This window comes from Nannospalax galili, unplaced genomic scaffold (genome assembly GCF_000622305.1).
Source record: "Nannospalax galili isolate Female #2095 unplaced genomic scaffold, S.galili_v1.0 scaffold1138, whole genome shotgun sequence".
NCBI classification, from domain to species: domain Eukaryota; kingdom Metazoa; phylum Chordata; class Mammalia; order Rodentia; family Spalacidae; genus Nannospalax; species Nannospalax galili.
The window spans coordinates 956,368-981,577 of NW_008342297.1; the positions used below are offsets into that span (position 1 = coordinate 956,368).

A 25,210-nucleotide genomic window follows, 5' to 3' on the forward strand; every position below is an offset into this window, starting at 1 on the left:
ACTGAGTATGTCTGTTGTGTGAATATGGAAGCTGGATGTGGTGGTGCATCCCTGCGATATTAGCACTTGGGAACCTGAGGCAGGAAGATCAGAAGTTCAAGGCTAGCCTTGACTGCATAGCAAGTTCTAAGTCAGCCTAGGTTATATGAGACTCTGTTTTTAAAAAGGCATAAATAAGGGGCTGGAGAGCTGGCTCAGCAGTTAAGAGCACTGGCTGCTTTTGCAGAGGACCTGGGTTCATTGCCCAGCACCCACATGGCTGCTAACAACTCTCAGTAACTCCAGTTCCAGGGGAATCTGACGTCTTCTTCGGACCTCCATGGGCATTGCACAACACAGGTGCACCTACAGACCTGCATGCAATATATTCATACACATAAAATAAAAATAATAAGCCGGGTGTAGTAGTGCAGGCCTTTAATCCCAGCACTTGGGAGGCAGAGGCAAGTGGATCTTTGTGAGTTCGAGGCCAGCCTGGTCTACATAGTGAGTTCCAGGACAGCTGGGGTTACAAGGAGACCCTGTCTCAAAAAGACCAAAATAAATAAATAAATAAATAAATTTTTTTACTACAAGTAAATATAACAATTCTCTTCGCTGCTCTCACAGAAGACCTGGGTTCAGCTCCTAGCACCCACATGGCAGCTAACAACTATCTGAACTCCAGAGTTCCAGGGGATCCAATCTTATGACCTCCTTGGGCACTGCATGACACAGATTACACACATGTAGGCAATATACTCATACATGTAAAATAAAAACATTAAAAAAACGAGTCATTAGAGATAATATGTTATACTTCTGGATTGTGTTTTGTTCTCCCCAGGTTGGGGCATGTAAGTAAATGTGTGTGTGTGTGTGTGTGTGTGTGTGTGTGTGTGTGTGTTTTCACTTTAGCAAGTGCTTAACTTGCTTGTTCTTTGTTTTTGTTCAAGACAAGGTTTCAATAAATAGCCCAGGCTGGTCTTAAACTCACTGTGTAGCCCAGACTGAACTTGGGATTCTCCTGCCTTGGCCTCCCAAGTGCTAGAATTATAGATGTGCAACACTATGCCTGGGCAATAAGTTCTTAAGCTGATAAATCTAGATTTCCTGTAATATGCAGCCTCTGATGTTTCTGCTTATTATTTTCCTGAATCTTAAAATCTCTGTATAATTTGTCAGTAAGAGACTAGGACAAAGATAATGTTCAGATACCTCATGTCAGTAAGGTTTCCACCTTCTATCATGTGAGCTGTGTGGGGATTGAGGAATGCATTTACAAGTACAGAAAATGTATAGGTTTATCTGGTCTCTTAATTGTCTCAAGGCTCCTTGGGGTTTCTGCATGTATCTGTAATTTAGCAATCACTTGTGAAAACTCCACAATCTCATTCCGTCTGTAGCTTCTTATTTGCAGATAGCCCCTTCCCTTCTACCTGCTCTGCCACTTGCCCTCTTCCAAGTCCACAGCATCAGCCAGAAAGCTGTGAGGTTCACTGAAATAGATGGGAATTCCCCAAGACAAGACCGGGAGAAACGCTATTCTTGTTAAGGCAGTAACACTACCCAGGTGAACAATGGGTCTCAAATTGTGCTCCTGCTGCTGGCTATTTTCTAGTGTCTTGAAGTGGTTTTTTTCATATATGTGTCACATTTTGCCCACAATTTCTGTAGAGGGGAATGGTGTGTCCTACAGCTGCTCCTATTTCTAGAAGCTGTTAAGCCCTAGAGAGAAAGGAAAGCAGTACAGATATTCCATGTTAAGAAAGCAGACCTTGGGCAGGTGTGCAAATAGAAATTTCCTGTGTCAAACAGAGATGATGCTTTGAAGAAAAACAGCAAAAGAGAGGGAGCCCTGTGATGGGCACTGCGAAGAGAGAGTGAATGTCCAGGCTCTGAGGTACAAGCATTGGTATGTTCTAGAACAATAGAAGTTGGGAGGGAGCAAAGGGGACATGGGGTCAGCTCGCCTAGGATCTTGGGAAGGGCATCAGTTTTTATTCTGAGAGAGGAGGGAAGCTGAAGGGTACAAACTTTACCTATTTGCAGGAAGTCCTAAAACTGCCTGGTGAGTTCAGAAATTCATAGATGGGGCTTGCCTGTTCCTGGGACTAGAGCAGAGCCTCAGGGCACTGAGACCAGGCAGGCCTTCAAGCACCTATAGGCTGAGGAGGCCTTTGGGTGCAGCCAGACATCATCTACTGTGGTCTCTGGGGCCCTGTGTGTGTCCTGTCTGCCCTGCACGTATCAATTTCTCTAAATAAATTTCTCTAAATAAATATTGTAAACTAGAGCCTTGCTCATCCTGGTATCCAATTCTTGACAGGCTTAGCAAGTGGCTCTAAGTCAGATATGGAGCTGTGAGGTTCATGAGTGGCATCCTGCCCTTGGCACCCCTGCTTCTGGAACTGCTAAAGGGCCTGTCATTCTTCCCTCTCATTCTGTCAACATCTTCCAGACAGTACAAGACCCCATGACTCATCCATCTGAAACTGGCTTGCAGCTTCCCTTTCATTTCCTTTTCTGTTCCACACCTTGACCTAAGCCTGTCTCCACTCTGTACTGATTGCAGCTGCCAGCCTTCCCAGCTAGCCGTGCATGTGGCCCACAGTCTGTCTTCTTAAAGCCAAGAGTGGGCCACACACAGATGTCATCACATACTCTGTAACTGAAGAAACATTCTAAACTTCCAGAAAGTACAAAAATAATTCTACAATTATGACTCTAACCTTTCTTTCCTCCCTACTGTCTCCCTGCCTCTCTCCCTTCCCAGAATTAGCCTCTATCATGAGGCTGTGTTAAAAACTACATGAATGATTCTGTGCTTTCATGCTATCTTTAAAATAATTTACATGTATCTATTTGGTGTGGGAGGGTGTGCACATGTCATTGCACACGTGTGGAGGTCAGAAGTCAACTTGTAGGAGTCAGTTCTCTCCTTCCACCATTTGGATCACACTCAGGTCATCAGGCTTGCCAGGAAGTGCCTTTACCCACAAAGCCAACTCTCCAGCCCTCATGATATCTGTATATTCCCATGCGCACTATTGTTTTATGATTGGTTGTTCTGTGGTGCTGGAGGTGGAACTCAGGGCCTTGTAAGTGTTGGGCAAGTCCTCTGCCATGGGGCTATACCTCAGCCCTCCTTTAACTGTACATAATGTCTTAATAGTGTCTAAGTTGTTTACCAACTTGTTTTTTTCATTCAGTGTTACATATTAGGCCTCTGCTCATGCCCATTACATGCTACTGTAGTTCATCCATTTATCTGCTGTGTCATATTTTGCTGTAAGAACAGTACACAGGGTACTGGGGACAGAAAAGTGCTTGCTGCAAAAGCTTGGGGGCCCAAGTTCAATTCCAAGAAGCTATGTGGAAAAGCTAGACACAGTGTCATGCTGATCATCTAGCACTGGAGACTGGGATGGAGACAAGAGAATTCCTAGGCTCAGTGGTCAGCCAGTCTAGCCTATTTGGCAAACTCGAGACCAGTGAGAAAGTGACCCTGTCTTAAAAAACAAGGTAGACAGTGCCTGAGGAACCACACCTAAAATTGACCTCCAGCTCCACACCTACGTGCACCCAGGCGCACATGCACCTACACCCACACATGCACTCACATAAACACACATACCAAAAACAAAAGCAACAGACCATCAGTCTATCCTTCCTTTACTTGTTTTTTCCCCAAGACAACCAAGCGCTTCCCCCTCCATGTGTCCTTACCTCTGTGTGTCTGTGTGTGTGTGCGTGTGTGTATACATGTACACCTTCTATTCTGCAGATCACACCTTGATATGGAGTCATTGGTTCAAGGGATCTGAAGTCCACGTCCCCACTAGATCCTGCCAAATTGTTTTCCTTTCCAAAGAGGCAGAATACTTTTACACTTTTGCACGATCTCTTTTCAAACATTCTGTGTGTTACATCACCTAATAAAATCTCAGGTTACACCATATGGTTCTCAATGACCCACCCAGAAAAACGCTGCTCTGCCTTTATATTTTCATGTACATTATTAGCTTTGTTTTTTGTTTTAATTTGGTTTTTATTTATTTTACATTTATTATTTATTTATTTATTTATTTATTTAGAGACAGGTCTCCCTGTAGCCACAGCTGGCCTGGAACTTGCTATGTAGACCAGGCTCTCCTCAGCCCCACAGAGATCTGCCTGTCTCTACCCTCAGAGAACTTGGATTAAAGGCATGCACCACCATGCCCAGCATTAGTTTTCTTACCTGTGAAACAGGAATAGAAAATCATGAGCAAAATGTTTTTGGATCAGTTAATCTATGACTCATAAATGGACACCGGCTTATTCCCTTCCTTTCCTTTCTTTTCATACTGCATCCACTCATTCATCCTCCTTCTGGAGTTATGCAGAAACCAATCCAGAAAGGCTAAGGGGCTGAGACAAGGTTGAAGCCACAGTTGCTTTTGGATCTTTGGTTAACATGTTCCAAGCAGGTCAGCTTCTGGTTGGCAGGTCACTGAGGTCTTGGGTCAAATTCTTACATTTTGTCATTTGATCAGTATGATGTCCTTGTCCTCATTCCGAGTCAAAGGCAACAGGGAATAGGAGGGCCAAGAATGGGAACTCTCTATGCTCCCTGAGCTCCGGGAAAACGGCAGGAATGTCAGGCCAGTGGGTAGCTGAATCTAAATACAAAGACAGAAGACCGCCCACATTTATCACCTGTGGGACCTTGAGCAAGTGGGCTGACCTCACTAAGCATCCGTGTTATTTATAAAGTGGAAATATTAATTCCTTCCTGCAGGTGGTTGTGAAGATCCCAGGAAACACTGTTAGGTACTCTAGTGTCATTGAACAACTGGCCTGCTTTAACTTAAAGGGGAGAGATATCTTTTGCCTCATGGTTTCAGAGCCTTCAGTCCATGGTTGTTACTCCAAGGCTCCTTTAATTCTGGGCCCATGGTGACATGGAATGCCATGGAGTCAGGAGCATGTGGGGGAGCCAGTCACCTCCTGACAGACGAGAAACAGCAGTGAAGAGCCTAGGAACCATATGTAGCCTTCAGAGTCACACCCCACAGTTACCTACTTCCTGTACCCAACCCGTGCCCCCTTCTGGTTCCAGAAGTTCCTAAAATAACACTACCAGTTAGGAACCAAGCATTTACTACTGAGCCTATGGAGGACACTTGTTTTTAAACAGCATCACACTCGATGTAAAGTGCCAGCCTAGACTGGGTACGTGATTGGATACAAACCATGGTTGGGATGGTTCTGAGTCAAAGAGCCAAGGCCAATGGGTGGCAGGGACAGAGGCAGGGTAGAAGCAGCCAGATGAGATATTCAGCCTCCTTCATCACTTAAAGGTGGGATGAGGGGTGGGGAGATGCCTCAAGTGGAAGCCCTTGCACTCGGGTGAGCGCCAGAGTCCAGATCCCCAGAAACCCCATAAAAGCTGGGTATGGCAGATGTCCTGTAATTGCAGTGCTTAGGAAGTAGGATCCCAGGAGCAAGCTGGCTATCTCAACTAGTGGAATCAGCAAGTTCCAGGTTCAGCAAGAGACCATGCTTCACTAAATGAAGTGGAGAGCAGTCAAGGAAAACGCATAAAGTCAGCCTCTGGCCTCCACATATCACACGTACGTATGCAAGAAAAGAAAGAAATGAAAGCATGGTGGGAAGAAGTAAGGGTCTGGAGACCGGCTGGCTCCAGGGCAGACTTGTACTACCCAACCAGGAAGTTTTTCCTTTTCTTTTTCTGTAACTTTGAGGTTTATCTAAACATTATTTCAGAACTTAACACAATATTCTGAAGAACAGTTTCTTCTTCATGACCTTTGTTAAGGTTCAGATAGCCCTGCCCCTCACCAACAGGATCCCAAGGACTTCTCATGCTCCTGAGAAAAGGGAACCTAGCTGATAAGCACCTTGGTCTTTGTAGTCAAAGAAGCAGACTTTTCTCCACTGTTTGGCCAACACACAGCAGGCTTCCCCTTTGATCTCTAAAGAGGACAGGTTTTAACAGTCCTGCTCTCCCACTCCCCGCCCCCACAACTTTAAAAAAAATACATCTTCCCGACTTCTGCAGGAAGCAGAAGCCTTCCTTTTAAAAAGATCCCAGCTCAAGACCCGGGCAGACATTTTCCCTGCCTGGAAGGGAATCTGTCCCATGTGTTCCTTTGCTAATAAACCCTATTTTGATGGAGTTCTAGCTGTTCCTCGGTGCCTCATCATCCGTTCACTCATTCTCCACCAACTTTTTACCTATCAACCTTCATTCTGAGGACATCCCTTCTTGTGTGAAGAGTGCTTCCATTCCAGGGTGCCAGTTTCTCCCATCTTCACTCTCTCCAGGAAGCGGATGCCCCCTGACTTGGTCTCTGGGGTTTTTGTTCCCTTCAGTCCCTATGCACTGGTCAGTACGAGTAAATTGGCTAGGGGCTGTTTTGCTCTACTGGGACAGAGATTGTAGTTAGAATAAGTAAATTTTAGCCAGGTGTGGTGGTATATGCCTTTAGTCCCAGCACTCGGGAGGCAGAGGCAGGCTGGTCTCTGTGAGTTCAAGGCCAAAAAAAAGAATAAGTAAATTTTTGTTGTTGTTGTTGTTGTTTTTGAGACAGGGCCTCCCTGTAGCCCCAGCTGTCCTGGAACTCACAGAGCTCTGCCTGCCTCTGCCTCCAGAGTGAGCCACCATGCCTGGCCCCTGAATAAGTAAATTTTTTAAAGGGGAGGGGACAAGATGGTTCAGTTTGTAGAGGTGGTTGCTGCCAAGCCTGACAACCTGAGTTCAAGCCCAAGACCTATATGGTAGGAGAGAACCAACTCCTACAAGTTGTCATCTGACCACATATGTAAGTGTATATACATACACTCACAAAAAAATAAATGTTAAAAAAAAAAAAAGAAAGAATTTTAAGATGTGGTTGGGTAAGGGGAAGCTTCTCGAGTGCTAGTCTCTAGAAACTTGGTTTTCCTTAGTGCTGTCAGCAGCAGTGACAGTAGGCAGGTGGGAGTTGCAGGCCTCAGGCATCAGGACCCTTAGCCCTTCATGTGTTGCAGTTCCTTTGTGGACCTAGGGTTCCTCAGCAGTTTGTTGTGACTAAAATTGTAGTTTGGAGACAAATGCAGGTCTCAGATTCCCCAGCCCTTGGCTGCAGCAGTGTAGCCTTAGATCGATCTGGGAGTTGGGGCTCCTTCACTCTTAGCACTGGACAGTGGTACAGCTCTTGGCCCTGAAGACATGGCAGCTCTCTGCAAGTCTTCCAGCAACCAGGGCCTGCACTGTCTCTTCCCTAGCCTTTCACAGCCTTCATCCTTCTCCAGTCTCAGCTCTCTACCCTCTGGTCCCTTCTCTTCTGCCACTTCTTCCTGCCCTGGCCACTCGAATTCTTCACCTGCTTTTTCAGCCATGGAGCAGCCAGCTGCCTTGCTGTTTTCACAGCATGGCCTGCAACCACTCTGCTGTGTCTGCTGTTGCTGGAGAGAAACCTTCCACGAGCTTGATACTTGAACACCAAGGGATGCGGCACAGGAGAGGACTTCCCTGTAACTCCCTAAGTGAGCCATAGCAGCCTGCGTGTAGAGCCATAGTGCAGTCACAGCCTTGCCTCTGCACCAGTCCCTTGCAGACCCTGCAGGACCACTAAGGATACCATCTCCTCTGGCCTAGGTGGAAATGACTGACTGCAGGATCATCTAGAATTTGTTGAGGTTTCTGGTCACAGAAAGTCTGGTACATGCTGTCTCAAACAGCCCTGGCTAAGGCTGTGTCTTCAGGAGCAGGGCACTTGACAGTGACCATCCTGTAGTCATCTCAAGGTGTCTGTGGAGTGTTCCAGACAACTAGTGTGAGCATAAAGGTAGACTTACTGGCTCTGATTGGCAGCCAGGACACCAAGGGAGAATCCAATAGCTTCCATATAGGGAGTCAGATTGCTCAGCCTTCAGAACCTTTGCTTATTTAAAGGAAAATAACCATCCAGAGTATTTAAATAAGACCTTAAATAAGCACTAATCAACACTGCCTGTGATTTTAACAGTGCTTAACACCTGCCCAGTGGCCCAGGGGCCATCTCGCCTGGTTTCCTGGTTTGAAGAAGCTGCCATTGCACTGCCTTTACTCTTGTCTACCCTGAGTGTGTATCTGGGGAGCTGCTCCTAATACAGGTTCCTCCCCCTCTGCCCTCGTGGAAGCTTTCTATGGTAGTCCCTTCCAGTCCCATCAAGCCTCTAATCACCTGTGAGTCTATGCATTAAATATGTTGCTGAGCCCTGCTCTCCCATGGCATCTTTAACATCATCTCCCTATGTCTTACTCTTTTTGCTTCCATTTTAGAAAAAAACTTTAAGCAAATGGACCAGCTGAAGCAATAGACTCGAAGTAGGAAGTAAGATGTTATGTTAGGGTATAAGTCTCTCTGGTTTCTATAATGAACTGGTCTGGACCAACTGTTGTGAGCCTGGGAAGCATTTTGTGAATGAGGAAGTTGATGTTGAGAGCAACCAGGCACCATGGTGAGCCCTGAGAGCCCACCTCATTGCCCAGGCCTGGGTGCAGGCTCTGGAGGAAAGCTACAGATGGAGTCAGGGCTCTGTGCACTGGAGAAACCTACTACCAAGCTTGGTCACCTTGGTCCACCCTTGCTCTCCTATGCTGAGGGCTTTCCTGTGTTTTTTTACAAAGAGTGAGGCTTACAATTCAGTATGCTGAAAAGCTGTCTCGAATTTAAACTACTTGTAGAAGTCGTATAATTCTCGAGGCGGCAGGCACACCGGATACTTCGCTTGTCACACGTGAAACCACTTGAGTCCATTCTGCTCCCTGCACTCGATCTGTAGGAATCTGAGTTTTCAAATGCATTGAGTGGTCAACCTTAGTTTTGTTTTCAGGCCAGTTGCTTAGAATCTGGTTTGTCTGGAGTATTATATATCTAAAGCCTCCAGTTAAGAATCTTGTAGTGTCATAAGATCATGGAGCTGCTACAGGGACGCTTCATATTAGAACATCTAAATTCATCTCAGCTCAGGGCCTTTTTCCTTAGGCATTCTCAATTCTTGGAGTAGTAGTTATCACTGAACTCCAGTAATCTGATGCATATTGCCCCTGAACATAAAGGCAGTAATTTTAGTAAAATTCCTCCAACAATGGTATTTAAGACCCACCTTAAAGAGGTATTTTATTCTTAAAGTATTTCCTTATTCATCATGCCCTTCCTTCACAAAGTGGCTTTTTTTAAAGCACTATGTCTTTTCTTTGAGCATTCATGAGCCACTCAGAAAAGTTAGCCAGGTAACTAACCAACAAGAGTGCATCTGGCTGTGTGTGAACTGCAGTTCCCAGAAGGAAGCCACACCTAATGCTAAAGATTCTAAGATTGACTGACTGATCAGAACACTGCTTGTAAAGGATTGGAATGTTGCAGATCCAGAGCAAAATTATCTCAGGGTATGTTCAACCCCTTTGATAGCCATTCATTGTTCATCCCTGTCTGACCTAACATCCTTAAAACTATCAGATAAATCCTTTTGGAATGTATTAATTGAGCACTACCTCCACCAACCCCAAACTAAGAATATCACCAGATTGCATCCAAGACCTATGGCCTTGCTTTGTTGAAACCCACCTACCTCATATTTCTACCAATATATTTGAAAACTGCCTTGATTTATGACTTTCTTTTGTTCTACAACTATAAAACCTTTATAAAGCCACATCCATGTTAAAACATAGTATTTGGGCCTTATGATAACCTCATTGTGATCATTTGTATTTGCCTAAAGAATAAACACTCCCTTTGAGGTGTTTTACTTCAACAGGACCCTGAAGCATGGCCTGACCTTGAGTGGAGGCAGCACAGTGCTACACACTACTGGCACTACTGGGAAGCAGTGCCTGATGGGAGGCTGTGCCGCCCATGCTCAAATGCTGGAGCTGTCCTCCTCACTGAATGCTCGTGCCCCACCACCACATCTGCCTGATCATAGAGTTCTCATGCACACTCCAACTAGTTTTAATCCATTTGGCACTCAAAAAAGCAGAGCCCAGGGCTAGCATCACTTCTAGGCTCACACATTTCACAGCACAGCACAGGATGGTTCCTGTGTCTTCCTAGGACTGCCTGTACTGTGTTCAGAACTGCACTCAGCCTTGGCCTTGTCACGTTGTACTGTCCAACCAGCCCAGCTCTTTCTGCCCATGCTCCTTCCTTTTCCAGAGCCCTGACTGCCTGCTTCCCCTTCACTGGTGCTTGTTTCTTGGAAACCATGGCACTGGCTGCTTTGTGTATCCCAGTATCAGCAAAGGGCTTAAGAAATGCCCTCGGATGCTAAGTCCTAGTTTTAAAGGAGGCAGCCAGGTGATCCCATTTGTTAGATGGAAAAATTGAGACATTTACAAGAATCACATCTTTCTGAACTGGAACCTCAGTGCATAGCTCTTTAAACCAAGAACTGTGAAGGTAATGATTTTCACGTTGGCTTTCTTCCATTTACACATTTTATATGAACATGATGTTTTTGAGAACACAGATAGTATTTGCATGCATGTTGCAGTAGAGAAACTGAGCCAGGGAAGCCACTTCTTCACACTATAAGCAGGTCATCCGGAGGACCCTGGTTCTTCCTCTCATCCCATGCTAGCATTATTAAGCCTCAATTCAAGGTCACTTGCATTGATGTGTTATGCATATTAGTAACCAAATGCAGAAACTGTCCTGTTTTAGGAGGTTAGGGAGGACCTATCAGTTACCAAAGGATTTAATTATAAAGTACTTTTAGGGCTGGGATTGTAGCTTAGTTGGTAGTTTGCCTATCTGCACAAAGCCCTGTGTTCAAACCCCAGGACTGAATAAGCCCAGTATAGTGGTGCATGCCTGTGGTCCAGCACTTGGCGGGGAGAGGTAGAAGATCAGAAGTTCAAGGTCAGATTGGGCTACATGAGACCCTGGCTTTTATTGATTGATTGATTGATTGATTGATTGATTGAGAGAGAGAGATAAATAAATTATTTTTATTTTATGTGTATGAGTGTATTTCCTGCATGTAGGCAGGCACACCCATGCCATATAGTGCCTACAGAGGTCAGATCCCCTGGAACTGGAGCTAACAGGTTGTTAGCTGCCACGTGGGTGCTGGGAATTGAAACCAGGTCCTCTGCAAGAGCAGCCAGTGCTCTTAACCACGAAGCCACCTCTGCAGAGGGGAGCTGGAGAGGTGGCTTTGTGGTTAAGAGCACATATTACTCTTGCAAAGGACCAGGGTTCAGTTCCCAGCATCCACATTGGGTAGGGCAGCCCTCAACCACCTGTAACTCCCAACTCCAGGGGATCCTGCCCCTCTGGATTCCATGGACACCCATACTCACATGCACATACCCCCATCTACACACAGACACATACACATAATTAAAATTAAAACTCTTTTTTTTGAGACAGGGTTTCCCTGTAGCCCCAGCTGGCCTTGAGCTCTCAGAGATCCACCTGCCTCTGCCTCCTGAGTGCTGGGACTAAAGGCGTGTACCACCTTGCTAGACTAAAATAAATCTTTTTTGAAGTACTTTTCTTTTTTTAATTAACTTTTTTTTAATTTTATGTATATGAGTGTATTGTCTGCATGTATGTGAGTGCACCCGTGTCATGCAATGCCTCAGAGGTCAGAAGAGGGCTTCGGATTCCCCTGGAACTAGAGTTAAGGACAGTTCGCAGCCGCCATGTGGGTTCTGGGAATCAAACCCGGGTCCTCTGCAAGAGCAGTCATAACCACTGAGCCATCTCTCTAGCCCCTTGAAGTACTTTTCTAACTAAAAGAAAAAAAAAGAAAAGCCAACACAATTTGATTAAGTGTTAAGTAAACTCTTACTAAGTTGCTGTTGTAATAACTTGTGGTTAAGGAGTGCTGTTGGCAAGTTTGGGCACATATAGATTGATTTGCAAATGAGCATACGTCCTTGTCCAGTGTAAAACTATCCTTTTGAAGGTATTGGCTAAGGTCAGCCATTGAGTTTCTTTTTCTTTGAAGTGGAATGTGGACTTGGTTTTGTTTTTTAATGTTTCGTTTTCCCTCCTGGCAGGGAAGCGGTGTGTCACCAATACCTCCATGAAACCGTGATTCACATGCCCATTTCCAGCTGGGGCCTCCAAGGCTTTTTCCCTAGAGAGGAGGTGAAACCCTACCCAACCCAGATGCCTGCCACTCACTGGACGACAGAGCTTGCTGCCTTAGTTCCCAAGGAGCAGTCACTTTGCTAAAAGAATCATATAATGTACACACACTATTTGTTCACTAAGGTGTTGCTATTTTGGCAAACTCAACTCAAAGCCAGGCAGCAGCATAACTAACCATCCCAGAGGTGACCTCGGCTAGGGGCTCATAGATAGCATTTCCTTGAGGGAACTTAGAGTGAAATTTCAGGATGACAAGTCTGCTGCTGCTTGGCAGCTACTGTCACTGTGAAGAATGAGTCTAGATCTGGGCTTAGCTCCCAGGGGTGACAAGAGCCTGCTTTCTGGGTTGGACAAAAGTGGATTCTCCTCCTGTGATTAGACATGAACAGGAAAGGGAAAGGATGAACCTGTGGATTCCAGACCACAACTTTAGCCCATCCCTCTTCACTCACTGTGCCCTGGTGAACTCAGTCACAGCCAGCCACCAGGGACCCTGAGTCCTTAGGACACCTGGGCAGTCCCCCTGCACCTGCTCATAAACAGACTTCTCTTGCAGGCCATCATGGACATGAGTGGGAAAGCCTGGGCAGAGAGGAGCTGCCCCAAGCTGTAGGGAATGGGAAGGAACACCGCATACTCCCCTATCCCCTTGTATGCTGCTTAGTTGACATGTGGACATAACACAGCCTCGTGACATCTCGAGAATACAATTAAGCTCCATGTCCAGAAATTCTGCATCTGAGGGTTCAACCAATCAAAGATCAGAAGTACTCAGGAGAAAAATCTCATTTTTACTGAACCCCTACAGACCTTCCCCCTTATCCCTAGCTAGTATACTTATTATTTACCATATTCCTAACCCTGTTCTTGTGTCAAAAATCAGTCAGGAGCTAACTGTGCACAGTGACATGTGCTTGTAGTTTCAGCTGTTTGGAAGAATCACTTGGGCCCAAGAATTCAAGACCAGCATTAACATAGGAAGATGCCCAATTCAGAAAAGTAGGACCAGTTGGGAAGATTTGTGTAGCTCTGGTGCCAAGTTCTCTCTTCTGTTTCATGAATCTGTGTCTGCCCTGCTGGCAACACATGATCTGGATTATTGTAGCTATGCAGGAAGTCATGTTCACCTTCAAAATTGTCTTCCCTTTTGATCAAAATTTTAGAATAATCTTCTGTATGGCCACAAAAACATCTTGCTGGGATTTTAATAGAAATTGCACTGAATCTGTGTCACTTTGGCAAATACTGGCATCTTTTTAAAATATTTATTATTTTATGCGTATGCATGTATTGCCTGCGTGTAGGTAAGTGCACATCTGTGTTGTGCAATGCTGGCGGAGGACAGAAGAGGCTGTCAGATCCCCTGGAACTGGAGTTATGGACAGTTGTTAGCTGCCATGTGGGTGCTGGGATTCGAACCTGGGTCTTCTGCAATAACAGTCATCTTAACCGCTGAGCCATCTCTCCAGCCGAGTACTGGCATCTTAACCACGCCGTCTTACAGCTCATGCACAAAGCATACGTGAACATTCATTTAGAACTTCTATCTTTGAATTCTTTTATTAAAGTTTTGTCTTTTTTCTTTGTTTTTGAGAAATTATAAATGATACTGTAATCTTTAATTTCAGCTCTTGCTTATTATATATGAAAATAGGGGTTGCATGTAGCTCAGTGGTAGAGTGTTTACCTAGCTTGGACAAGGCCTTGAGTATAGTCCCCAGTTCTACAAGAACAAAACAGAACCTTGGGCTTTTGTGTTGATTTTATATCCTGTGACCTTTCTGAACTCTGGCAGATTTTTTACACAGATAATTTCATCGCCTACAAGTAGGGACAGTTATGTTTTTACCTTTCCTGTTGTTTGCCTTGTTAGTCTGATCAGAATTTGTAGCACTGTGTTGATAAGAGCTGTGAGAAGTCCCTGCCTTGTTCCCTCCTTCATGGCTAAGTGTGCTGTTTGCCCTGGGCCATCTTTAAGTGGTGTTTGTCTATACCCTCTCTTACTCTTCAGAGAGCTTTTGTCATGAGTATGAATTTTGTCAAATGCTTTTTTTCCATACACTTTTGTGCCATTTTTTTTCCCTTTGTAGACTTAAGATTGTGGCTTCTAGGGGCTGGAGAGATGGCTCAGCTCTTAACAAGAGCACTGACTGCTCTTGCAGAGGACCCGGCTTAGTTCCCAGTACCCGCATGGCATAATGCCAGTTCCAGGAAATCTGATGCCCTCTTCTGTCCTTTCTGGGCATTATATGACATGGGTACACTTACATACATGCAGGCAATACACTCAGATATATGAAATAAAAATAATAAATAAAACCCTTTTTAAAGCCGGGTGTGGTGGCGAATGCCTGTAGTCCCAGCACTTGGGAGGCAGAGGCAGGCAGATCTCTGTGAGTTCAAGGCCAGCCTGGTCTACATAGTGAGCTCCAGGATAGCTGGGGCTACAGGGAGACTCTGTCTCAAAAAGACTCCCCCCCCCCCAAAAAAAAGATCATGGCTTCCAATGATTAAGTTTTAAATATTGACTCAGTCTTACACACTGGAACAAGCCCCACTTGGGCATGGTGTGTAATTCTTTTAATATGTTGCTAAGAATTTCTGACTGGATGTGGTGGCACATGCCTTTAAACCCGCACTAGAGAGGCAGAGGCAAGGTGGATCTCTGTTAATTCAAGACTAGCCTGGTCTACATAGCTAGTTCCAGGCCAACCAGAGCTACATAGTGAAACCCTATCTCAAAAAAAAAAAAAAAAAGAGAATTTCTGCACTATACTCATGAGATGAAGATATTTGTTTTTCTTTTTTTAGGTACTTTGTAGGTACTTTGTCTGATTTTAATATTAGGCTAACACTAGCTTCCTAAAATGAATTAGGAAATGTTCCTTCCTTTTTTTTTTTTTTTTTTTTTTTTTTGAAGCAGGGTCTCCCTGTAGCCCCAGCTGTCCTGGAACTTACTATGTAGACCAGGCTGGCCTTGAGCTCACAAAGATCCACCTACCTCTGCCTCCCAAGTGCTGGGACTACAGGCGTGTGCCACCATACCCAGCATCCTTCCTTTTTTTTTTTTTTTTTTGATATTGCTTCCTGAAAAGCTTGGTAGAATCCTCCAGTGAAATCATATAAACTTAAAGATTTCTTTTGTAAGTTTTTCTGTATTTGTTTTTATTTATTTTTGGTTTTGGTTTTGATGCAGAGAAGGTCTCATGTTTCCCAGGCTCCCTCAAACTCACTTAATAGCCAAGGCTAAACCTAAATTTCTGATCTTCCTGTTTCTGCCTTCCGAAGATTGGAATTACAGGCAAGTACCATGACTGTATCCAGTTTTTTTGTTTTTTTGGGTTTTTTTTTTGGTCTTTTTGAGACAGGGTCTCCCTGTAGCCCCAGCTGATCTGGAACTCGCTACTATGTAGACCAGGCTGGCTTTGAACTCACAGAGATCCGCCTGCTTCTGCCTCCCAAGTGCTGCTGGGACTAAAGGCATGTGCAACCACACCCAGCCCCCATATCCAGTTTTTATAGTGGTGGGGATTGAGCCCAGGGCTTAATGCATGGTAGGCAAGTAATATAAGAATTTTTAGATTATGAATTTGATTTCCTTTGTAGTTGTAAGACTATTTACATTATCTATTTCATGTTGAAAGGATTATAATACTTTCAGTTTTCCTCTAAGTTGTCAAACCTATAGAATAGTTTGAGGTAAGTCCTTATTATCTTTTTGATGTCTGTAGGGTCTGTAGCGGTATCTCTTGGTTCCTTCCTAATATCAGTAATTTATGTCTTCTTTTCTTTGTCAGCCTTGCTGGATGTTTGCCCATTTTTTTTTTTTTTTTTTTGATCTTTCAAGGAACCAGCTCTTTGTTTCATCAATTTTCTGTTTTCTATCTTCTTTCCATTGATTTTGCTCTTTATTATTTCCTTACTTTTGCTTATTTGGAGTTTGTTCTTTTATGTTCATGAGGTTTTCCATCTGTAATTTTCTTCAACAGCATTTGCAATTGGTCATCAAAACTTTTTTGTTTTCCTTTTTTTTGAAACGGGTCTCATGATGTAACTCTGATTGGCCTGGAACTCCCTATATAGACCAAGCTGGCCTTGAAGTCACAGAGATCTGCCTGCCTCTGCCTCCCGAGTGCTGGTATTAAAAGTGTACTACCAGGTACATCTATCTCAGCTAATTCTAACATCTCCGTCATTTAAATACTGGCCATCTAGTGATTGTCTTGCTTCATTCAGTTTGAGATCTCCTTGGTTAGTGATAAGAGGGCATTTTTTAAACTTTAAATAAAGATATTTGGAATAGTATAGGAAGTTGGGCCTTATGTAAGCCTGTTTCAGCTTGTCTCTTCTGCTTTGCCCAATCCCTGAAGCAGAGGCGCCTCTTCATTACTGCCAGGTGTAGATAATTACAGGTTCCAGATGGAGGTCAGATTTCCCCATTAGGCCTCCACTACCACCTCCCTGAAGAAGGGGTAGGAATACACCACCACTGCTTCCCACTGGCGCCTCTGACACCACCCCAGCAGGGAGACATCAACTTACTGCCTGCCACTCGGCAGCCCTTGCTTCCTATCTGGGGTCTGGTTGGTGGTGGGGTGCCTCTGCTCTGTCAGCAGGTATGAAATGTCCCTCTGCCTTGCCTTCTCTGGTTTCACCACCTGGAGACGTGGTGCCTCATCAGAGCCTGGAAGGGCAGAAGCCACAGAGTTTGAGGCCCTGGCTGGCATGGTTGGGACCTGGGCATAATGTTTTCTAAGGTGCTTAGTTATTTTTCTAAAATGTTTCCCTCATGTTAAATCTCTTTTCTGGTTGCTAGGGACACAGGCTTAGAGACACCTGAGTCTTCACATTGGCATTTCTAGTTGCTGGCTTCTTCAGCTCCAAGTCAGAGATAAAGCAAGTAAACATCCAAGGGGCTCACCTCCTGTCACCTCTGCCTCGTCTGCCTTCTCCATCTTTCAGGGTCTTCTGTATGTAGTACCCAGGGTTTTAGCTGTACTTGATGACAAGAGTAGGGAAAGTGAGTCCACTGCTTCTTCCCAGAAGCAACCAGCCCTTCTCTTTTTACTGAGGTGGTGGCGGTGGCTGCTGCTGCTATTTATTGTGTGTCTATCATTGAAATTCTCAAGATCGACTGGGTGCTACAGCAGCTATTCCCTGGGTTTGGGTGTTGTTCCTGCACAGAATCCAGGCTAGAATCTGCTGTGTACAGGTGCCTTGTACAACAGTCCTGGTGGGTTTCATCTTCCAGCACTCCCGCTATACCTTCTCTTATGTTTGGCAGGGTCGTCTCCTTTGCCACAGGTTGACTTGTGAAGGTATTGGACCTCAGAGCCACAGTGGTGTGTGTAGTGTATGCATCTTACTGCAACATTTTCCAAATTATAACATTCCCTTTTTCATTTTAGTGTGTGTGTGTGTGTGCGCGCGTGTGTGGTAGATGCACATGTGTGTATGTGGGTGTCTATGTCCATCTAGGTTGCTAATGAGGGACCCTTTGGACCTTCATGTCTGTAGCCATGGAAGCACTCCCTGGGTTTCCAGCTTCCCCAGGGATTGTCATCTCTGTCACCCTCATTCTCATGGAGGGGTTATGAGCAGGGGACAGATGGCTCCTGAGACCTAGAGCTTTGTGCTAGGCTGATACCCTCTCATTTCCTAAATGCTGCCTGCACACTCTCGGGGGAAGGAGGAGAGGATTGAGACCAGGTGAGTGTCCAGAGCATTTACTCCTGTCTCCTTTAAAACAGGAGGACCATGACATCATGGAAGCTGACCTGGACAAAGATGAACTGATCCAGCCCCAGCTCGGAGAACTCTCAGGCGAGAAGCTTCTGACCACAGAATACTTGGGAGTAAGTGCCACATGCAGGGGGTAGTCCTGGAACAGTAGAGGCAGGTGGGCAGGCGTGATCTAACATGTTTGGTAATGAAGGTTTCAGCGTGACTTGTGACCACATTGTATCTATGAAAAAGTCCATATTGACCAGTTTCTCTGAGTGGCCCTGAAGTGCACAGTGGCCTTGGAGACCTGCCACAGATAGACCTCATCATCTCAGAAACCTCCCAGAGACTCTGGTCTAGAGAGCTGTGCATACCAGCAGAACCTGAGGTTGCAGGACAGACAGGGGCCACCTCATGGTACTCTGGATCATATCAGGGACAGTGGATTTACTCTGCATAAGCTGGGAAACCATGGGGCGTAGGTGTAGGAGAAAGGCTCACTTGATTTCTGTCTTAACATAGCAACTTAAGGACTGGGAATGTGGCTCACTTGATGCAGTGCTTGTTTACCATGCATGAAGCCCTGGGTTCAATCCCCAGCATCACACACATACAATCCCAGCACAAGGAGGCAGGAAGGTCCAAAAATCGAAATCATCCTCAATTACAAAGTTAGCTTGAGGCTAGTTTAGGATACACAAGACCTTGTCTCTAATAATAGTAATAATAATAATAATACACAAGACTTTGTCTCTAATAATAGTAATAATAAAAAATAAACCAAACATATCAACTTAGATTCACACTTTGGCTACTTTGTAGAAAACAGATTGGGGCGGGGTTGGAGGGGTTAATAGTGAAGGAAGGGGGAGAGGAGGTGACTGAAGGGGGCTGGAAGAAGGCTAGCCACTGCTACCCAGTTAGGAACAAGGTCTGCTAGGTAACCCTCATCATTGTCCTTAGAATGTGTCATCAACAGAAGAGCCTACTAGGCTGTGGGGACTCTGTTCCCACTCAGTCAGTGGGGAGGTGCTAGGCAAAGGTCAGAAGGGGACAGCCAGAGGCTCCAAGTTGCTGAGGAAGTCTTGGGCCATGCCGGCTTGTCAGAATGGACTGCATTCTATAAGGTGAACATTCTTCAGAATGAGGGCAGGTAGGTGGGGCTACTTTACCCCTGACTCCAAAGACCCAAATGCCAGCAAAGGTGTCCATCATCACTATTTCAGACTTAATTAACCCTTAGATACCGAACTACAGCCCTCAGTTAATTTTGTGATACCTCTATGCTGGGACTGCTGGTTTTATTGAGCAGACTGACGCGGAGCAAAACCCAGAGCTTTTAGTTAGTCAGTGATCCTGGATAATGGGCTCCTAGAAATGTTTTGTTTTTGTTTTTGGGTTTTGTTTTGTTTTTTTAAACTTTTTGAGACAGGGTCTCCCTGTAGATCAGGCTGGCCTTGAACTCTCAGAGACCCACCTGCCTCTGCCTCATGAGTGCTGGGATCAAAGGTGTGCCACCATGTGCCCAGCTGAAATGGTATCCTTTTACCATAATCTGCTTCTCAGAACTCCTTAATGTGCATGTACATTCCTCTTACTATAGCAGGAGAGCTTTTGAATCCAGAGGAAGAGAAGTTCCACACACACTTTTATCTCATTGGTGGAGCTGTGAGCAGTCAGAATGAGTATGGAAAGAATTCATTTGAGGGCATCCATTTCCCATGGCTGCAGGAACAAGGAAACACAACATGGGTTAAAACAACAGTCCAAGCCGGGCATGGTGGTGCATGCCTTTAATCCCAGCACTTAAGAGGCAGAGGCAGGCTGATCTCTGTGAGTTCAAGGCCAGCCTGGTCTACATAGTGAGTTCCAGGATAGCTGGGCCTACAGGGAGACCCTGTCTCAAAAACAAAAACAAAAAAAAAGGGCATGGAGCAGAGTCCCAACCACTGGGTTCATCTTAAGCTGCCCTTGGCCTTTGAGACCTGTAACCTGAAATTGCCAGCCTGCAGCCTGTGTGTGCCAGGCCAGGGGTTTTAAAGCAAGGTCTTGCCTTGCCCTCTGCTCTCATAGTACATAAAAAGATTGAATGTCACATACTGTAACAATGTATGCCAAACAAGGGAAGCTGGCTGTATTAGCTGTGTTTATTATGACCAGATAGCTGCCAGAAGCAGCCTAAGAGAGGAGAGATTAATTTTGGCTCACAGTTCAGGTGGTGCACCATGGTGGCTGCAGAGGCTTGGTCCATGGTAACAGGAATTTGCAGCATGACTTGTTCCCATCTTGGCAGATCAGGAAGTGGAGGGCCAGACCAGAAGCAGAACCAGGATATCCTTCAAGGCCTACTCCTGGCCAGCCTACATCAGCCAGCTGGGCTCCATGTCCCAAAGGTTCCACAGACTCCCAAAGATAGCACCAGCCTACAGGGACCAAATGTTCAAACACAGGAGCCTATGGGGCACATTTCATTCAAACCCTAAGATTGGCCAAAGGCCAGAGGTATTGCCCTGTGGAGTGTCTGTCTAGAAATCATGGCTCAGGGCTCTTGTTGGGAGGCACCAGGACCCAGCAGAGTTTTCAAGTCTGAAGATGTTGAATTTCTCAAACTTTTGATTAGAAATTAGAGTCAGAACCTTTTCCTTTTAAGAACCATTTGTCTGGTATAGCAGATTATGAAGTTTGAAATACAGCTGCTGCTTCAGGAAATTTACAGACGAAGACAGGAAACAGATGAAACTGTGCTTGTCAAGAGGCAGAGCTAAGAGCTGCAGTGGTCAGGAGATTGGTGGTTGTCATCCTTCCAAGCTAGAACTAGTCCCAGACCTAACCAGAATCCCCAGCATCCCAAGAATTACTGTTGTGTACATCAATGATTTTAGAACAGTGGGACAGCTTGCCTGGTTCAGAAGGAAGTTATCCCCAGGCTCCCTGGACACAGAGGTGTACTCCTGCTAGACTCAGCCACAATACCACCCCCACCCTCCAAGTAGAAGCACAGTACCTCTGCATGACAAAGCAGGCCTCGAAAAGTGCTAAAGAAGTCACTCTTCCAAGTATACAGCACAATGGCAGTGGTCAGTCCAGCTTGCTGCTTACCCACAGCTCTGATGGAGCAGGAGAGTTCTGTACAAACACCACGCCAGGACGTCTCTTCTTCAGGTTGTAAACATCAACCATTCAAGCCTAACAGTTCAGGCTAGCTCCAGTGGCACTTACCTGTAAATGTTACCCCTTGTACTCAGGATGCTGAGGCAAGAGAATAATGAGTTCTAGGCCAGCCTGGGCTATCATAGCAAGACCCAGGCTTTAAAAAAAAAAGTTGCCGGGCATGGTGGGGCACGCCTTTAATCCCAGCACTCAGGAGGCAGAGGCAGGCGGATCTCTGTGAGTTCAAGGCCAGCCTGGTCTACGTAGTGAGTTCCAGGACAGTTGGGGCTACAGGGAGACCCTGTCTCAAAAAGACCAAAAAATTCTACCCACCTACAGATAATTATCTCTACTCCCCTTCCTTTGCCAGTTAAGGTGAGGCTGATGCAAATAGCAGCTTTCTCCCTCGTCAGTCCAGCAGAAAATGTAAGAAACCAGGTTTTTCCTCCCTTTGCCTGCCTGCCAATAAGAAAGCAGACCCAGGTCTGTGGACCTCTAGCTATTTTAAAAACCGCCTTTAAAATCATAGCTGGGGGGAGGGGATAAAGAGATGGTTAAGCAGGTAAGAGCACTGATTGCTCTTCCAGAGGACCCAGGTTTGATTCCCAGCACCCACATAGCAACTAACAACCATCTGTAACTCCAGTTGGATCTGACACCTTCTTCAGACATTGCACACATGAGGTGCACTTAGATAACATGTAGGCAAGATGCTTATAAATAAAATAAGTAAATAAATAAATAAATCTTTTTAAAAATAATAACTGGGGGGGGGGACTGGAGAGATGGCTCAGCAGTGAGGAGCACTGACCGCTCTTCCAGAGGACCCAGGTTCGATTCCCAGCACCCACATGACAGCTAATAACTATCTGTAACTCCAGTTCCAGGGGATCTGATGCCCTCTTCTGATTTCCATGGGCATTGTACAACACCAGTGCACTTACATGCATTCGGGCAGTACACTCATACACATAAAGTAAAAATAATAAATTAAAATTTTTAAAAAATGATAATAGCTGGGCATAGTGGTGCCTGCCTTTAATTCCAGCACTTGGGAGGCAGGGACAGGTAGATCTCTGTGAGTTTGAGGGCAGCCTGGTCTACATAGTGAGTTCCAGGCTAGCCAGGCTACACAGTAAGATGCTGTCTCAAAAATAAATTAGTAAGTGATTAAAGGAATACAGAGGCCAGGTGAAGCATTCTGTGCCTTATAATCCCAGTATTCAGGAAGCTAAGGCAAGAATATGGCAAGTTCAAGACCAGCCTTGAAACCCTGCAACTCCAGAAAAAGGAATTCAAATTTGCGAGGTGGGTAAATGTTCATTAGAATGAGAATAGAAAATAAATCATTGTGAAATTCAAGTTTTAAAAATTAGCAGATAATATAGACACCGTACGATTCAGAAAATTGCTGTTTTCTGCTTGGCAGCCCTCATAGATTTTCTTCCTGGGTTTTCTGTTTTCTGCCTTTTGATCTCTTCTCTATATGACAGCTTTGTAATGCTGTACAGCATCACCATAAAAATGGGGAACCCAAGTGAAGAAAGACAAAAAAAAAAAAAAGGTGGTGAACCCAGGTTCTCTCAAGAAGCCATACTTAGCCTACAGATCGTTTGACCTTGGCTCACTAAAATGTCCTGGTTGTGGAAAGATGGAATGTTGTAGGTCTGGAGCCAGTCATCCTAGGCCATTTCCTCTCCCTTTTTATAGCCACTTACCACCAACCTCTGTATCTCAATTAACATCCTTGGTGACTAAATGAAACTTGGACTGTGTAGCTTAGCCTGACAGACATCTAGTCTCAGGACCCTAAAGCCTGGAATGCACTAAAGATAGTATCTGATGCCTGTAGAAGAGACTGCACATTCGATAAAGACAACATTTGGAACCTAAGAAACATCTTCTCCCCTAGCCATAGCCCACCACCTGTTGATCTATTGATATATGCACGAACACACTTGGTAAGTGACTTTCTTTCAGCCATACAATCACTTCTGTATAACTTGAACCCATGGCTATTCACATTCACATTTGGCCCTCATTGCACTGCCCCCGCCCCAGTAGCTTAACTCCCTGTTTTTAACTCAAAGTCTCTAAGTAGCCCAGGCTGGCCTTGAACTTGATGTGTATCCAAGTGAAGTCTTCTTGGGAAGGCACAGGTTCTACTAACATAGAGGATAGAGAAAAAGAGAAGGCAAGAATCTGTTCTTTCTTTCTACTCAGGATGGAAGTCAGGTCACAGGCTTAGCAGCAGACACTTTTACCTGCTGAGCCATCTCTCTGGCCCCTTTACTTTCTGTTTTGAAATAGGTATAGATTTACAGGAAGTTGCAAAAGCTTGGCAGACAGGTCCTGTGAGTCTAACCCACAGACAAGTTTCATCAATTTACAGTGATTTGCTCTTCAGATATCTTTCTTTTCCTTCCCTCCCTCCCTCCCTCCCTCCCTCCCTCTATTCCTTCCTTCCTTCCCAGCTGGCCTGGAACTTACTATGTAGACTTCACAGAGATTCACCTGCCTTTGCCTCTTGAGTGCTGGGATTAAAGGTGTGTGCCACCAGCCAAGCATCGGATATTTTTCTTAATTAGTAACATAACTGTAACGATGTTACAGAAACTTAGAAGGTAAGAAAGGTCATTTTCAGCTCCACTTCCTAGGAGCCATTTTAACCAAGTCAGGGTCCAGTTCCTTCCAGTCTTTTGAGTGCTTTTTTTTTTTTTTTTTTTTTTTTTGAGACAGGGTCTCCCTCTAGTCCCAGCTGGCCTGGAACTCACTATGTAGACCAGGCTGGCCTTGAACTCACAGAGATCTGCCTGCCTCTGCCTCCTGAGTGCTGGGATTAAAGGCGTACCACTACGCCTGGCTTTTGAGTGCTTTTAGATCATTCAAAGTATTGTTTATATACATTTTCACCTCATTTTACTCAGTGTTTTAAATAAAAATTTTTCTTCATAACCTATTGTCAGTGTCAGTGACCATATCGTATGCTAAATAAATGTATTATTATTTCCCAATTAGCTGGGCAGTTAGATTACTCCTGTTTTACACTATAATAAAAAAACCTACTGTGGCTGGGCATGATGGTACATGTCTTTAGTCCCAGCACTCAGGAAGCAGAGGCAGGCAGATCTCTGTGAATGCGAGGCCAGCCAGGGCTACATAGTAATACCCTGACTCAAAAAAATGGACCTTGTGTGTATTACGTTTTCCTTTTCTTAAATTATTATTTTTTAATTATTTATTTTTATTTTATGTGTATGCGTGTAAGTGCATCCATGTTGTGCAATGCCCTCGGAGGACAGAAGAGACTGTCAGATCCCCTGGAACTAGAGTTATGGACAGTTGTTAGCTGCCATGTGGGTGCTGGGATTCAAACCCAGGTGTTCTGCAAGAACAGTCAAGTGTTCTTAACTGCTGAGCTATCTCTCCAGTCCCTTAAATTCCTTTTTTTTTTTTTAATGTGTATGTGTATATTGTGTGCATGTGTGCAAGTGCACCTGTATCATGCAATGCCCACTGAGGACAGAAGAGGGTGTCAGATTCCCTAGAACTGGAGTTACAGACTGTTGTTAGCTGCCATGTGGGCACTGGGATTTGAACCCAAGTTTTCTGCAAGAACAGCCAGTGTTCTTAACTGCTGAGCCATTTCTGCATCCCGTTTTTTAATTTTTTTTAAATAAATAGTTTATTGAGAATTTCATACATGGATATAAGGTGTTTTGATCAAATCCATGCCCACTCCCTCCCCTCCAACATTCTCCCCTCTGAAGAGGTAACCTTAAAATCTTTTAAGGATTAGATACAAGCTCCCAAATACTTTTGACATTAGAGTATGTTGCTAAGAGGCCCAAAGACATTTTGACTTTTAGCCAAGAAACTGGCTACTTTTCTTTGGGGTCTTTTTACCCTAACTGCATAGCCAATTCCTACCTCCTATTCTTATCATAGTATCCTCTAAAGAGGTTACCCAAATTGCCAATAGGGAATCGGGATGCAGACCGCTCTAGCTTCTTCCATCCTGAACAGGGATGCAGGGTGAGGCAGTTGAAGTACCCCTTCAGTGGGTCTATCCAAAAGACTCCCAAATTGTATAACTCTTATCTCTAGGGGGAAAAGAACATCCTTGAATCATGAATAGGAGATATGAAGGAGAAGTAAAGGCAAGAGTAATTAGCATTACATGTTCTAGACAGAGAACTAGAAAAAAGTCAGAACAG

At 44.8% G+C, this 25,210-nt stretch overlaps 1 protein-coding gene across 11 annotated transcripts in view; it reads left to right on the top strand.

Annotated features, from left to right (window-relative positions):
• Window positions 1-25,210, top strand: part of Armc9 (armadillo repeat containing 9) — a 169,081-nt gene that overhangs the window by 112,461 nt on the left and 31,410 nt on the right. For all 11 annotated transcript variants that reach the window (XM_029565936.1, XM_029565932.1, XM_017799377.2 and 8 more), the window contains one exon: window positions 17,870-17,974. In XM_029565936.1, the coding sequence (XP_029421796.1) occupies window positions 17,870-17,974 (105 nt within the window). The remainder of the gene's footprint in view (window positions 1-17,869; window positions 17,975-25,210) is intronic.